Source organism: Leucoraja erinacea, chromosome 12 (genome assembly GCF_028641065.1).
Source record: "Leucoraja erinacea ecotype New England chromosome 12, Leri_hhj_1, whole genome shotgun sequence".
Classification (NCBI taxonomy): domain Eukaryota; kingdom Metazoa; phylum Chordata; class Chondrichthyes; order Rajiformes; family Rajidae; genus Leucoraja; species Leucoraja erinaceus.
In genome coordinates, this window is record NC_073388.1 from 13737511 (window position 1) to 13753117 (window position 15607).

General features: G+C 43.7%; 1 protein-coding gene across 1 annotated transcript in view; it reads right to left on the bottom strand.

The window, feature by feature from the left end:
• Positions 1 to 1102: 1102 nt before the first annotated feature.
• Positions 1103 to 15607, bottom strand: part of LOC129702082 (ras-related protein Rab-38-like) — a 28236-nt gene continuing 13731 nt past the window's right edge. The window contains exons 2-3 of the mRNA XM_055643625.1: positions 7029 to 7309; positions 1103 to 4808 (exon numbers count right to left, since the gene is read on the bottom strand). Coding sequence (XP_055499600.1) covers positions 4653 to 4808; positions 7029 to 7309 — 437 coding nt within the window. The 3' untranslated portion in view covers positions 1103 to 4652. The remainder of the gene's footprint in view (positions 4809 to 7028; positions 7310 to 15607) is intronic.

Genomic DNA, 15607 nt, shown 5'->3' on the forward strand with positions numbered 1-15607 from the left:
TATTGGGGAAGTCCAGGACAAGGGGTCACAGCTTAAGGATAAGGGGGAAATCCTTTAAAACCGAGATGTTAAAAACTTTTTTCACACAGAGTGGTGAATCTCTGGAACTCTCTGCCGCAGAGGGTAGTTGAGGCCAGTTCATTGGCTATATTTAAGAGGGAGTTAGATGTGGCCCTTGTGGCTAAGGGGATCAGGGGGTATGGAGAGAAGGCAGGTACGGGATACTGAGTTGGATGATCAGCCATGATCATATTGAATGACGGTGCAGGCTCGAAGGGCCGAATGGCCTACTCCTGCACCTAATTTCTATGTTTCTATGTTTACAAGTTATTTTACTTTAAGGGGAGAGCAGTGTAGTGTATATAATGGTAACTAACTTTAAGAGCAAAGTACTAGAGTGGTAATGATGTGTCATGTGATATATTCAATGTCTGATCAGTCTCGTGAATATGTGTGAGTATGCGCAGTGTGCGTTTGAAAAATAAAGACCCACATGGCAACAGCGCATGCTGAAAACCTGCGCTTGTTTCTATCTACATGATGAAGCCGTGATATCTAACAACCATTTTTAATGGTTTAAAACTAATCAGATGGCAACAGTGCTGCGGGACATTAGCCCCCACATGCTGGATTGGCCAAGGGTCAAATATTGTAACCATGATCCCCAGATAACACTCCTGCAGGAAATTGAAACATCTTTATAACACAGGGCCTTTTATTCTGGTATCTTATGACTGTCTTTACGAGAACACAATCCATTCTTCCAGTACATGGAGACAGCTCAGTGGATCATAGGCACATCTACAAACCGAGTCATAGAGTTATACAGTGTGAAAACACCTACATCTGCCCAACTTGCCCACACCAACCAACATGTACCATCTACACACGTCACACCTACTGGCTTTTGGCCCATATCTGGACTGGAAGGTACACAAAAAAGCTGGAGAAACTCAGCGGGTGCAGCAGCATCTATGGAGCGAAGGAAAAAGGCAACGTTTCGGGTCGAAACCCTCTTCAGACTGCACTCTGGTTCCTTCACTCACAGTGGGGAACTTTCGTGCTGCTGTGGGGCCGTTTGTGTTGTGGACTACTGTGTTTGAGTTTTTTTTGTTTTTTTTTTAATATGACTGCAAGGGAAAGAGAATTCCATTGTCTCTTAATTGAAGACAAATGACAATAAATTAAATCAAATCAAATCCTCCAAACCTATCCATGAACATGTCGATATGTTTCTTAAAAGTTGCAATAATACCTGCCTCGATTACCTCTCCCGGCAGCTTACTCGATATACCCATTACCCTTTTTGTACTAAAATTGCCACAGGTTCCCTTTAAACCTCTCCTCCCTCACATTAAACCCATGTCCTCTGGTTCACAACCACTACTCTGGTCAAGAGACTGCGTTTACCCGATCTCTTCCTTCCATTATTTTGTATATTTCTACAAGATCACTCCTCATCCTCCAGCACTCCTAGGAAGAGTAGTCTGAAGAAGGGTTTCGGCCGGAAACATTGCCTATTTCCTTCGCTCCATGGATGCTGCTGCACCCGCTGAGTTTCTCCAGCCTTTTTGTGTAACTCCTAGGAAGAGTCCTGGCCAGTGCGACCTCTCCCTACAGGTCAGGCCCTTGAGTCCCGACAACATCTTTATCAGTTGCAAATGAAAATGATCCTCAACTAGAAAAAAATGACAGTCTAGCCAGACAAAAATCTGCTAAAACCAATTTTTGTTTAAATGATTTTAAACAAAATGTCAAACTAATTCACAGAATGAACAAATTGATGGTATAGTGGATGACTAGTGATACTGGATAGGGAGATACTGAACGGCAACTTAGTGAATTGGGGTGTTGGGGATTTAACTCGGCTACAAGTGTCCACTGCAGGATGGCAAGGCAGTCACATTAGTTCACTTTGTAATCGCAGGAAAAAAGTGACATGGCAGGTGCTCCAATAGCAGCCTTCACTAGCCTGACTGAAGGGTCCTGACAAAACCCATTTTCTCCAGATATGCTGCCTGAACCACTGAGATACCTCAGCATTTTTGCATCTATCTTCACTAGCACGTACCAGCTACGCGGCATCAATGGAAGGGGGGATGATTTTAAAAGGTGGGAGTCTACTCAATTGGCTGCCTTATCCCAAAATGGCAGTGTCGTTGAAACAGAATCTACACTGTTCACTGCAGAGATGAAACTGAAAAAAACTGTTCTTGCCCTACATTATCAGCCAGGCCCAGTGCAGGCTTAGAAAGTTTCAAAACAAGAGGGAATGAAGGGATTTGAACACCAAACTACAATCGTTACCACCCCAGGCACAGGGTGATCCATTATGGAACAGTTGATGTAATGTAGTGGCAGCATTGGCATAAACTCAATGAGCTGCTGCCTCAGCACTAGCAACAACACGTTGAATTCCAAATTCCACAGTGACCAAAGGTTATGTTCTCCAAGTGTCTGTGTGGCTTTCTTCTGGTATTCTCATTTCTAACATCCCCCAAAAGGTACATCGGTAGTTACTTGGCCTCGACAGACTGTCCCCACCACGTGGATGAGGGGGAACGGTCGTTAAGGAAATGTGGAAGGATACAATGGGATTATCGTGAATGGGTGCGTGGCCAGTATGAACTCAGTGGGCTGAATGGCCTGTTACTGTACTGTACAACTACTCCTGCATCCAGGCCATGGGTGTGCTAAACACAGATATCATAGATTGATGCTTAAATTACAGCTGGTGGAACTTCCAGAGGATTCATTTTCAAAAGTACTTCTTGGTATTGCACTCTTACTGGCATTTGAAACTCTTCTCCAGAAGAGAGTTCTTTTGGTATTTGTAGACCAAGGGGGTCTCATCCTGGTGTTCTTGCCGAGTCCAGCAAAATAAGCTTTTTATCCCCCACATCATTTGGTGCAAATCAAATAGGTCCATCTTGAGATACTTTGGATTTCAAGACCAAAAGATGGATAAATCACAACACTTCTAATCAATGATTGTTGCAATGTAGTCTGGACCTTCACACCCCAAGGCATAACCATCATTTAGGATGATAGTGCGCAAGGTGCTGCTTCTTCACGTTTGTGGTCTGATTTTTAGCTTTCAAGGTTTACAGGCCTGCACTGCTTCGATCTGGTTGCCAGACCTGTGCTTATGCACAGAAATTTGCTCAAGTTTAGCATACATTGCAATGCATAACAAAACTGATGCTTAACAATATTAGAAGCTGGACCAACTCAAAGTGTGTTTGGGCAGAGGAAGTTTATTCATAAATAAGTGGCACTAATACAGTCAATTTCCTCAAGTACCAAATCAGGAGAATGTGGTGGATATCAAAATTCATACCACCCCGAAACATTCCAAAGTCCCAAATAATCCAATACAGGATGTGCAGGGGAGAGTTAGTGTGGGGAAATACGACCTTATACATGCAATTTAACACTGGCATAGCCCCAACACTGGACAAATTAGGAGTGACAATTAAAACAGGGGCAGACTCCCATATTAACACTGATTATACCCAATGTAACCCAACAATAAAGTGTTGAGAAGCAGCATGAACATTATACCATAATGAAATTCATGTGTGGAATATTCATAAGGGGTGACGGGTGTGATCTTGCAAGCACTGAACTTATAATTCTATTTCTGTGTCTTCAGTATGAACTCTCAACCTCAGAAATCCCACAGCTCTGCCATTACTCCTCACTCCTCCCCGTCCAATTCATGGGCAAGAACAAAGTGGCAAAAGGTCAGAGCAAAGGAAGTCTGGTGCTATTTCAGGATCCAATAATTGATCACGCTAACAAAAAAAATAGAATAACTGCAGTTCGGCTCCAGCACAAAAATGTGAATCTGGCATAGGAGCGGAGGTTCTCAGAAAGTCTTAGATGGAAAAATAGACTTCTTACTTTCCAAAGAGGTGCTGTTCCTTATTGCACACGATTGGAAAAAAAAACCAACACTATAAAAGTGCTGTACAAAAGCAACTGATGCAAGCAATTTGTGGGGACAAATTATTGAGCAGAGCTCAGAGTCCCAACAATTGCAAAAGGAATGTATTTGTCCATTTGGCAAAATGCACTGGACATTGGAAAAATATCCTCTTATACTGCAGGTGTTTATAACAGTAGTTCTTGAACCTGCTGCCAAAATCTGCACAAAACAAAGATGGTCAGCCATAAACTGCTCACATTATGAGTAGGTCTGGTAGACTGGAGAGGAGTGAGCATGGGGCAAAAGGATCAAAGCTAAATGCACCCAATTTGAAACTAATTTTCTTCCCAAAGAACGAGTGCCCAGAATCCAACCTTCAGAACTCCCATTACCATCATAATGCCTAGATCCATTTTAAAATTAATAGCGTCTGGCAGCTGAAAAAGGCTGCTCTCAATCTCAACCCAGAAAAAAAAAAATACATTTCAGCGGGATGACATTAATGGAACAAGACATGATCAATATAGAAATGTCCATGGGAGCAGTGCAATTACTAACCCAGATGTTTCAGCAGCTGGTTCAAGTCATTGAGTACATGCAGTGGTCCTTCTCCAAGGGCTCTCCAGGTGAGTTTGTTGGCCTTTCAACTCTCTACATCACATTCGCCAGGCCCATTATTTCCCCACCACCCCCTTGCCCTCCCCACGGCAGTGATCCAGCATTACTTTGTACAAGCAGTGCAGCCGGAATGGTTACTGTGCTGTGACAGTTGCTGGGAGGAAATAATTTCAGGATCAGCTGGAGCTCCATCATCATCTTCAGCACTAATGATGTGTTCCACCAGCAAGCGAGCAGATTCTTCAATGCGGATGTTGTCCTAAAACAAAAACAAGCACACAGGAAGATTAAATGGAGCACAGACATTACAAAACCAAACACATTTTAATAAACAACCTTCCAGCACCTCCTAAATGATTAATCAATATAAAAATTATCCATCTTTGAACCTTCAAGGAAGCTAAACAACTGACTTTTCAATACAAGCCAAGAATAAAGACTACATATAGATCCGCTGATACCAATTCTAATAAAGAATATCACTACCAGTGGTACTTCATCCAATAAGTCTTACTTCCAGGTTCACCTTTTGAAGCATTCTGTTGTTAATTTAGACTCTGGGTTAAACACAAAATAAAGTTTAAACACCTATGATTATTCTCCAGGGCCACAGAAGGAGAATAGCAAACCATGGAGATTAGATTAGATGTGATTCAATACACCAACCTGTCAGCCATCCTAAACGTATCATAGACAACTTTTACACATGAAGGCTTCAATTATAGAAAGACACCTTTGAGAGGATTTGACCAATTGTGAGAGCTGTAAATGACATATTAACAGATGACAGCAGTATGCTACAGCAAAAAATGTGTTTATAGCAAGTGGAATGCAGGCAATATTGAATTTGTGCACAATTCAGAGGTCCCATTACAGCCCCTGTCCCACTTAGGAAACCTGAACGGAAGCCTCTGGAGACTTTGCGCCCCACCCAAGGTTTCCGTGCGGTTCCCGGAGGTTGCAGGTAGTGGAAGCAGGTAGGGAGACTGACAAAAACCTCTGGGAACCGCATGGAAACCTTGGGTGGGGCACAAACTCTCCAGAGGTTTCCGTTCAGGTTTCCTAAGTGGGACAGGGGCATAAAAAGTGAAAACATGAATGGGCGCTTAATAATAATAATAAATAGTCACCACACAGTGAAAACATCGGCTGCTTTTGTTCCCCATCAGTCTCAATTACAATATAGGATTGTATTGCTCTCATTTTGCAGTCTACAAATGTTCAACTGCAGCACCATCTTGTGACTCGAATTATTCTGAAACTCCTCACTGGGCAAAATGAGTGTCAACTATTTTAAGCAGCAGAATAAACTTGATTATGTGCAGTTCTGGTCACCCCATTACAGGAAAGATGTACAAGCTTTGGAGAGGGGTTCAGAGTAAGATGTTTACCAGAATGCTGCCTCGATTAGATGGTTTCATCTACAGGGACAAGTTGAATTTTTGTCTTTAGAATGTCGGAGGTCGAGGGGAGACTTGATACAAGAATGTAAAGTCATGAGACGCAGAACCCTTTTGCCCAGAGTGGACATATCCAACACTACAGGGCATGGCTATAAAGGCGAGAGGGGCGAGTTTAGCTTATAGTCACGTGTACAGAGGGACAGTAAAAGCTTTTTGTTACGTACGAACCAGTCAATGGAGACACAATGAGCAAATGTTTAATAGAAATGTATGGGGCAAGTTTCCCCCACCACCCATAAAGAGAATGGTGGAGGCCTGAAACACTGCCAGGGGTCGGCGGTGGGGGCAATTATGATAGTGGCATTTGAGACTTTTAGATCGGATTTGCATGCATTTTCTTGCTCTAGATTACAATCGGCAGTCTGCCTCCAATCAGAAGGGGAACTTGTAAACTCTGCACAACAGGTCAGAATTGAATGCAGCTCCCAGAAGTTGCACTTGAATAGTCTACTGAAAAACTCATTCCCAGGAACCTAGGGTCTACATTTAAACTCCAAATATCACCAACACCAAAATATAAGAAGATAGACACAAAAATGGAGTAAGTCTAGATGCTAGATGCAGGAAGATTGCTCCCGATGTTGGGGAAGTCCAGGACAAGGGGTCACAGCTTAAGGATAAGGGGGGAAATCCTTTAAAACCAAGATGAGAAGAACTTTTTTCACACAGAGAGCGGTGAATCTCTGGAACTCTCTGCCGCAGAGGGTAGTCGAGGCCAGTTCATTGGCTATATTTAAGAGGGAGTTAGATGTGGTCCTTGTGGCTAAGGGGATCAGAGGGTATGGAGAGAAGGCAGGTACGGGATACTGAGTTGGATGATCAGCCATGATCATATTGAATGGTGGTGCGGGCTCGAAGGGCCGAATGGACTACTCCTGCGCCTAATTTCTATGTTTCTATGTTTCTAAGTCAGTAGGACAGGCAGCATCTCTGGAAAGAAGGAATGGGTGACATTTTGGGGTCGAGACCCTTCTTCAGACTCGAGGTACGCCTCCCAAAATACAAAATCTGCTTACCTTTGCTGATGTCTCAAACCAGGCGATGAAGCCATTGTCTTTGCAGAACTGATCCAGTTTGGGCAGAGTGTTGGTCAGGCCCTCCTTTGCCTGGTCACATTTGTTTGCCAGCAAAACTGCAGGCACGGGCCTGCCATTCTGCAGCCTCACTTTAGAGTCAAGATCATTCTTCCATTTCGAGACGGCTTCAAACGTTGACGCTCTGGATACATCAAAGACAATAAATGCTCCGACTGCCTCCCGGTAGTAAACTCTGGTCATGTTGCCAAATCTCTCCTGCCCTAGAAAGGCAAGTTTTAAAGAATCGCATTTTTTTTCCTTTTCACCCAAACAGAAAAAACACTAACCACCCAGCTAAGATTTAACCAATTTGTTAGAGGTTATGGGGAGAAGGCAGGAGAATGGGGCTAGGAGGGAGCGTAGACTTAATGTGCCAAATGGCCCAATTCTGCTCCCATCACATAACCTTATGATCTAAACACCACAATCACTTTACAAATGAATTAGTAAAGAACCCTTTGGGATTTATGACTCTACACTGCCTGTTGGTGATAAATTATAAATTTAATGAGTATGTAGATCACTTTCACGTTATAGAAGTTTCTTATAGAAACTTACAAAATGCTTAAGGGGTTGGACTGGCTAGATGCAGGAAGATTGTTCCCGATGTTGGGGAAGTCCAGAACAAGGGGTCACAGTTTAAGGATAAAGGGGAAATCTTTTAGGACCGAGATGAGAAAAACATTTTTCACACAGAGAGCGGCGAATCTCTGAAATTCCCCGCCACAGAAGGTAGTTGAGGCCAGTTCATTGGCTATATTTAAGAGGGAGTTAGATGTGGCCCTTGTGGCTAAAGGGGTCAGGGGGTATGGAGAGAAGAAAGGTACAGGATACCGAGTTGGATGATCAGCCATGATCATATGGAATGGCGGTGCAGGCTCGAAGGGCCGAATGACCTACTCCTGCACCTATTTTCTATGTATCTATAGAATCAGCCTTTAGAGATAGTGTGGAAACAGGCCCTTCAGCCCATTGAGCCCATGCTGACCAGTGATCACCCATACACTACAACTATTCTAACACTAAAACAATGTTACATTTTACAGAAGCTAGTTGACCTACAACCTGTATGTCTTGAGTGTAGGAGGAAACCCAAACACATGGGAAAAACCCAGAGTCATAGGGAGAACATACAAACACAGTAGACAGCAGGATTGAGCCTGGGTCTCTGATCCTAAAAGGCAGCAACTACCACTTTGACACCCCAGTAGGCATACAGCGCAGGAACAAGTGCTGCGGCACAAATTGTCCCCAGGAATCAATTTCATAGCCAAACAAGTTCCATCTGGCCCTTTCCCTACAAACCTTGCCCCATCAGTGTGCACTACTCAAGTGTCTTTTAAATGTCATCATTTCAATTTAGAAAAGCCAAAGTCAATTAAGGATAATAAATTGCACAAGATCAAATAGGCCAAGTGTTTGATGCATCAAGGAGAGCTTAAACCTATAATTCTGGAGGGCAGGATTTCAGCAATGAACACCACAGGCAGTTGGTCTGAGCAATAGCATTCACACGAGAAGATTATAACAATGGCCAAAGTCCAAGTAAACTCTGGTCAACTGACAGCATTTTCACCCACCTCAGGAGACGTACATGTACTTTGTTCCAGATGGAGAAAAATAAACCAATGGCAAAGGATAAATGGAAATATTCCAGGTTTTCTAGTCACAAACCTTGCTAGAAATCCATGTTACCAATACAGGATTAGACTTGGCTCCAATTACCCTTTCTCAAGGGAATTCAACTGTAGTACAGGTAGTAAAAATACTAGAGTATTAAGGTCAGAAGATCAGACTTCAATATAATTATTTTGTTTTCTCAAACCACCATCACGTGACAAACATGCAGTAATCTACATCAGTTTTCTGCTGCTGTTGTCCACATTGTCTGGAGTCAATACGACTTTCAGCGACATGGCACCCACGCAGATTTATCACACCAGAACTGGTTTACTGATATAACTCAGGAGACGGATTTTAAGGTACCTTCAGACATGAGAAGATGTGTTTTCTGTGTCAAGTTGAGAGCCTACAGCTTTGCTGGAGAGGTTTTAGACAGTGCAAAACATTCAATTTGCAGCGAGGTTCAGAATGCAAAAAAAACCTTCCTAAATATAAACTTGGAATATATTTCTGTCTCATTGCATCGAGACATTATGGTCAAGCAAAGTACACGCCAAATCAGAGCAAGGGATTCAGTATTGAGCCGATTTTATGGTTACAGTTTGCAGACATTTGCTGCACACATTTGAATGAAGATTAAAGATAAGTTTGTGGTGGGGATGCATAGTAAATGAAACAAAAAACATGTATTGCAGTCAAGCTAGTTAAAAGTTTAAGAAAAGCAGAATGTTGTTCTTTATAAGCTACTATTAAGGTTTTCTAAAACTTATATAACCATCAGGATAAAACTGCATGCATTACTGGTGGTGGTGGCCCTTTTAAGTTACTGATTTGAAGCAATACAGCTGCTCCCCAATGAAACAGTCAGTGTCATCATGGGATCCCAGATCATGGGACTAAGATCTAAACAAGATTAACTAATTCTACTCGACAGAACACAAGGCATGCTGCTAGAAAGTAATCGTAGAATTACTGAAGACAAAGCTAAATGGCTGCCTCAAACAAGGCCTTTGATTAATACTTAAAATACTTGATTTATAACAATACAGTTTTTAGTCTGGACAAATCTCAAAGCACCTTAAAAACTGCTAGAGACAGTTTGCAATAATGTGGCAAGCAAGTTAAATAAATTGATAAACTCAGCGGGTGAGGCAGACCTGAAATGTTGCCCATTTCCTTTGCTCCATAGAATCTGCCTCTCCCGCTGAGTTTCTCCAGCATTTTTGTCTACTTTCGATTTTCCAGCATCTGCAGTTCCTTCTTAAACATAAATAAATTGCCATCTTTTCAGATATATTAGATCTTTAGGGACAATTTTTTCCGCAGTTGTTATCAGGCAACGGAACCATCCTACCAACAACTACAGTCGTTCTGGAGTACTATCTACCTTGTTGCAGACTAAGGCTATCTTTGTTCGGACTTTACCTCACACTAAATGTTATTCACGATATTCCCTTTATCAATTACTGTATATGTACACTGGATTACTTGATTATAATGTCACTAGTGAGAGGCCATTCAGCTCGAGTCTCATCCACCATTAAATCATTGCACACAAAAGCTTTTCACTGTACCTCAGTCTATGTGACAATAAACCAAAAATAAACCACTGTCAAACGAAACAGGACTTTTGGAAAAATAAAATGCATGGACTCTTTTACTAGTTTGCTCTGAAGCAACATGTAGCAAGTTAACAGAGGTACAGTGAATGTCCCAGTAAACCAGTCCAGGTCAGCAGCATTTCAGCATGGTGTGGGAGAAGAAACAATAGAATACCTTTAAAAGAATAAATTATCACAGATATTCCTGAGCTTTATGCAGTCACCTGACATACTTCAACAGTTTCCATGTGTAGAGCATTAGAAAACATCACAACATTGAGATACGATGGGTAGAAATGCTGTCCCACACACCCACCTCAAAGCAACATGTCTGTGTCAGGGCAACAAGATGGAGTGTGGTTTAAGTATGCACAGATTTTGTTTGGGAGGGAGTTACTCAATACAAATTCTGTCCCAAAACAAACAGCTGGCTATATGCCACAACAAGCTTGACTGACTGTCCAACCAGTCACAGTTTTGTTTCTGGAGATCAAAAAAAAGACTAAAAATAAATGAAGAATTCACAAGCAAATTCAGTGTTTGCTTACCTGGGTTACTTGCTGCCATTTAAAACTTTAATCGAGCACAGGCTTAGAAAGTTTTTTTTTTTTTAATATAAAGAATTCAACATTAAAACAGATTTGGCAAACAGCAGGCCAATAGTTCGAGACACATTCCATGTGGGATCTTGGTGGTATGCAACTAAACTGATGCTATTTTTACAGTTCCAGGCGATTAAACCTCCAGCTTGCTACCATTTGATGTAACGCGAGTGTATTCCATTGTAATAAGAGTTTATACATCTTGTTGAACATTTCTTTGCAGCTATTTTAAACAGTGCTCTTTTCTGAATTTAAGTCATTTAAAATGTACGATGTAGCAATTTACAGACTATAATGGTCTTGGCTTTTATAAATGTGTAGAATTGGAATGGCTATTTGGAATTTTATCCAAAGGCAGCCTTAATGGCAGATCTACCATATTATTGGATTGTTACACACCGTGCTAGAGGCACTCCTAGAGACTGAAGTGTCTCGAGCCAAAACGTCAACCATTCCTTCTCTCCAGAGATGCTGCCTGTCCCGCTGAGTAACTGTAGCATTGTGTGTCTATCTTCAGCACTCTTAGAACACTGGGATAGTTGTCTAGGTTGTTGGCTGGAGATCACTACATTAGTCAAACTGAACACTTTGGCTTGAAGAGCTAGATTTGGAGTTGTATAGAAAATAAATTGAGATCTCATAATCTTGAGTTGTTAATTCTAGATATATACAGAACATAATAGCAAGTAAAACCCATCTTCTTGGCAAGGCAAGGAGAAAACACCTGTTCAAGATGGAGTTAGCTATTCCAATTGTTCCCAAATTGGAAAAAGATCACCGATTATTTTTGTACCTTGGCTACATTCTTGCACTAATCTTTTATTCCACCATTCCATTATTAAATAACTTGAATAACTAATCTTACTCTAAAGATTCACAATTCTAGTTGAAGAAATGCATTTCCATCTGTCCCGAGTAAAATACCACTGCATTGGAAAATATCCCATCTGCAGAGCTTGCAACATTGCCGATCTCTACAAAGCTGAGGCCACGCGCCAACTATCGGACACCTCCTCCTACTTACCCCTGGACCATGACCCCACTGACGAGCACCAGGCCACCATCTCCAGCACCATCACCAACTTCATCCACTCCAATGCCCTACCCGACCGAGCCTCCAACCTCATCGTTCCCCAGCCCGCACAGCCCGATTTTACCTTCTCCCTAAAATCCACAAACCTGACTGTCCCGGAAGACCCATTGTCTCCGCCTGTTCGTGCCCCACCGAACTCATTTCCAAATACCTTGACTCCATCCTATCACCCTTGGTTAAATCCCTCCCTACCTATGTTCAAGACACCTCAGACACTCTCCGTCGTCTCCGCGCATTCAATCCTCTAGGCCCTCACCCCCTCATCTTCACCATGGACGTCCAATCACTATACACCTCCATCCCCCACCACGATGGTCTCACAGCCCTCCGGTTCTTCCTCGACCAGAGAAGCAACCCATACCCAGTCACTGACACTCTCCTCCGCCTAGCGGAGCTGGTCCTTACCCTCAATAACTTCACGTTCGACTCCTCCCACTTCCTCCAAATACAAGGCGTAGCTATGGGCACACGCATGGGCCCCAGCTATGCCTGCCTATTTGTAGGTTACGTCGAGCAATCCTTGTTCAATACATACCAGGGCCCCATCCCCGACCTCTACCTCCGCTACATCGATGACTGCTTTGGTGCCACCTCCTGCACCCGCACACAACTGACTGACTTCATCCACTTCACCACTAACTTCCATCCGGCACTCAAATACACCTGGACCATTTCCGACACTTCCCTACCATTCCTTGACCTCACTATCTCCATTGCAGGTGATAGACTTCTAACCGACATACACTATAAACCCACTGACTCCCATGGCTATCTGGACTACACTTCTTCCCACCCTGCTTCCTGTAAGGACTCCATCCCCTACTCCCAATTCCTCCGTCTACGCCGCATCTGCTCCACGGATGAGGCGTTCCACACCAGGACATCTGAAATGTCCTCACTATTCAGGGAACGGGGGTTCCCCTCCTCCACCATAAATGAGGCTCGCACCAGGGTCTCTTCCATACCCCGCAACACTGCTCTCTCTCCCCATCCCCGCACTCACAACAAGGGCCGAGTCCCCCTAGTCCTCACCTTTCACCCCACCAGCCGTCACATACAAAAAGTAATCCTCCGTCAGTTTCGCCACCTCCAACGTGACCCCACTACTCGCCACATCTTCCCATCTCCCCCCATATCTGCCTTCCGCAAAGACCGCTCCCTCCATAACTCCCTTGTCAATTCTTCCCTTCCCTCTCGGTCCACCCCCCCCCCGGGCACTTTCCCTTGCAACCGCAAGAGATGCAACACTTGTCCCTTTACCTCCCCCCCTCGACTCCGTTCAAGGACCCAAGCAATCGTTCCAGGTGCGACAGAGGTTTACCTGCATCTCTTCCAACCTCGTCTATTGCGTCCGCTGCTCTAGATGTCAGCAGATCTATATCGGTGAGACCAAGCGGAGGTTGGGCGATCGTTTCGCCGAACACCTCCGCTCGGTCCGCAATAACCAAGCTGACCTCCCGGTGGCTCAGCACTTCAACTCCCCCTCCCACTCCGCCTCCGACCTCTCTGTCCTGGGTCTCCTCCATGGCCACAGCGAGCAGCACCGGAAATTGGAGGAACAGCACCTCATATTCCGTTTGGGGAGTCTGCACCCCGGGGGCATGAACATCGAATTCTCCCAATTTTGTTAGTCCTTGCTGTCTCCTCCCCTTCCTCAGCCCCCCTGCTGTCTCCTCCCATCCCCCAGCCTTCTGGCTACTCCTCCTTTTCCCTTTCTTGTCCCCACCCACCCCTGCCCCCGATCAGTCTGAAGAAGGGTTTCGGCCCGAAACGTTGCCTATTTCCTTCGCTCCATAGATGCTGCTGCACCCGCTGAGTTTCTCCAGCTTTTTTGTGTAACCTTGCAACATTGCCTGTTGAGTTTTAGTCACTTTGGCAAATCCTTCCTCAAGCCAAACTCAAATCACAGGAATCATTGGTGAACATTTACAGAGAATAGGTAGGGAGACCAAACCCATACACAATATTTGAAGATAGACAAGAGTAACTCAGTGGGACTGGCAACATCTCAGGAGAGAAGGAATGGGTGACATTTCGGGTCGAGACCCTTCTTCAGACCAGGTCTGATTATGTGACAGCTACAATAATCACTGTACCCATTCCAATTGTTTTAATCATCGTGCAGCCCTTGGTGACTTCCTTGCATTTGCTCAAATACATTTGGCAAATAAAGAAACTTGGTTATTGACTGAATGGTGACATTTCAGGTCAAGACCCTTTTTCAGGCATCTTCAGTCCGAAGAAGGGTTTCAGCCCGAAACGTTACCCATTTCCTTCACTCCATAGATGCTGCTGCACCCGCCGAGTTTCTCCAGCATTTTTGTGTCCCTTCTTCAGGCAGTCTGAAACAGTGTTGCATCTTGATGCTGCCTGACTTTCTTCGTTACTTCAGCCTTTTATGTCCTTTGTGTATTAACCAGTCTCTGCAGTTCTTGGTTTCTACAAGTAGAGTTAATTGCTCATTATAAAGTCAATACTCCCTCCATCCATCTGATTACATCTCGCACAACCTGGCACCAGCCCAATTGCAGAGGGAACACCGGTAGCCTAATCATATAACCATATAACAATTACAGCATGGAAACAGGCCATCTCGGACCTTCTAGTCCATGCCGAACACTTATTCTACTCTAGACCCATCTACCTGCACTCATCTTTGACTTGTGAATCCAAGCCCGAATTAGAAGCAGGAGGTACAAGATCAACATTAAGACAGTTTTTGCATGGCTATTCGATTAAAAATCTTTCAAGTAGATGCAAGATGAAAAAAGTTGGTATGAACAGCACGGGATTCACACCGAGCAGCGATAGGAATCTAATGATCTATGTATCAAGTCGACCAGAATTCTTCCCAAAGAATCATGTGCATGGTGCAATAGGATGCTTCTTTGTTTGTCAAACAAAGTCATATGTGTATCAGAGGGCTAAAGATTTTGCTCCCGAAGCAATGAATGTCTTGTGCCTTACAATCCCATGAGCCATAGAAACATAGAAAAAGCAGGAGTAGGTCATTCAGCCCATCGAGCCAGCATCACCATTCAATATGATCATGGCCGATCTAAAATCAGTACCCCATTCCTGCTTTTCCCCCCCATATCCCTTGATTCTTTTAGCCCCAAGAGCTAAATCTAACTTGAAAACATCCAGTGAATTGTCCTCCACTGCCTTGTGGCAGAGAATTCCACAGATTCACAACTCTCGGGGTGAAAAAATGTCCTAAATGGCCTACCCCTTATTCTCGAACTGTGACCCCTAGTTCGGGACTCCCCCAACATTGGGAACATTTTTTCTGCATCTAGCCTATCCAATCCTTCAAGAAATTTATATAATTCTATAATATCCCCTCTCACCCTTCAAATTTCCAGTGAATACAAACTCAGTCAACCCATTTTTCTATCATATGTCAGCCCCACCATCCCGGGTATTAACCTGGTGAACCTACGCTGCACTCCCTCAATAGCAATAATGTCCTTCCTCACAGTAGCAGACCAAAATTGCACACAATACTCCAGGTGCAGTCTCACCAGGGCCCTGTACAACTGCAGTAGGGCCTCCTTGCTCCCAAAGTCAAAACCTCTCACAATGAAGGCCAACACGCCA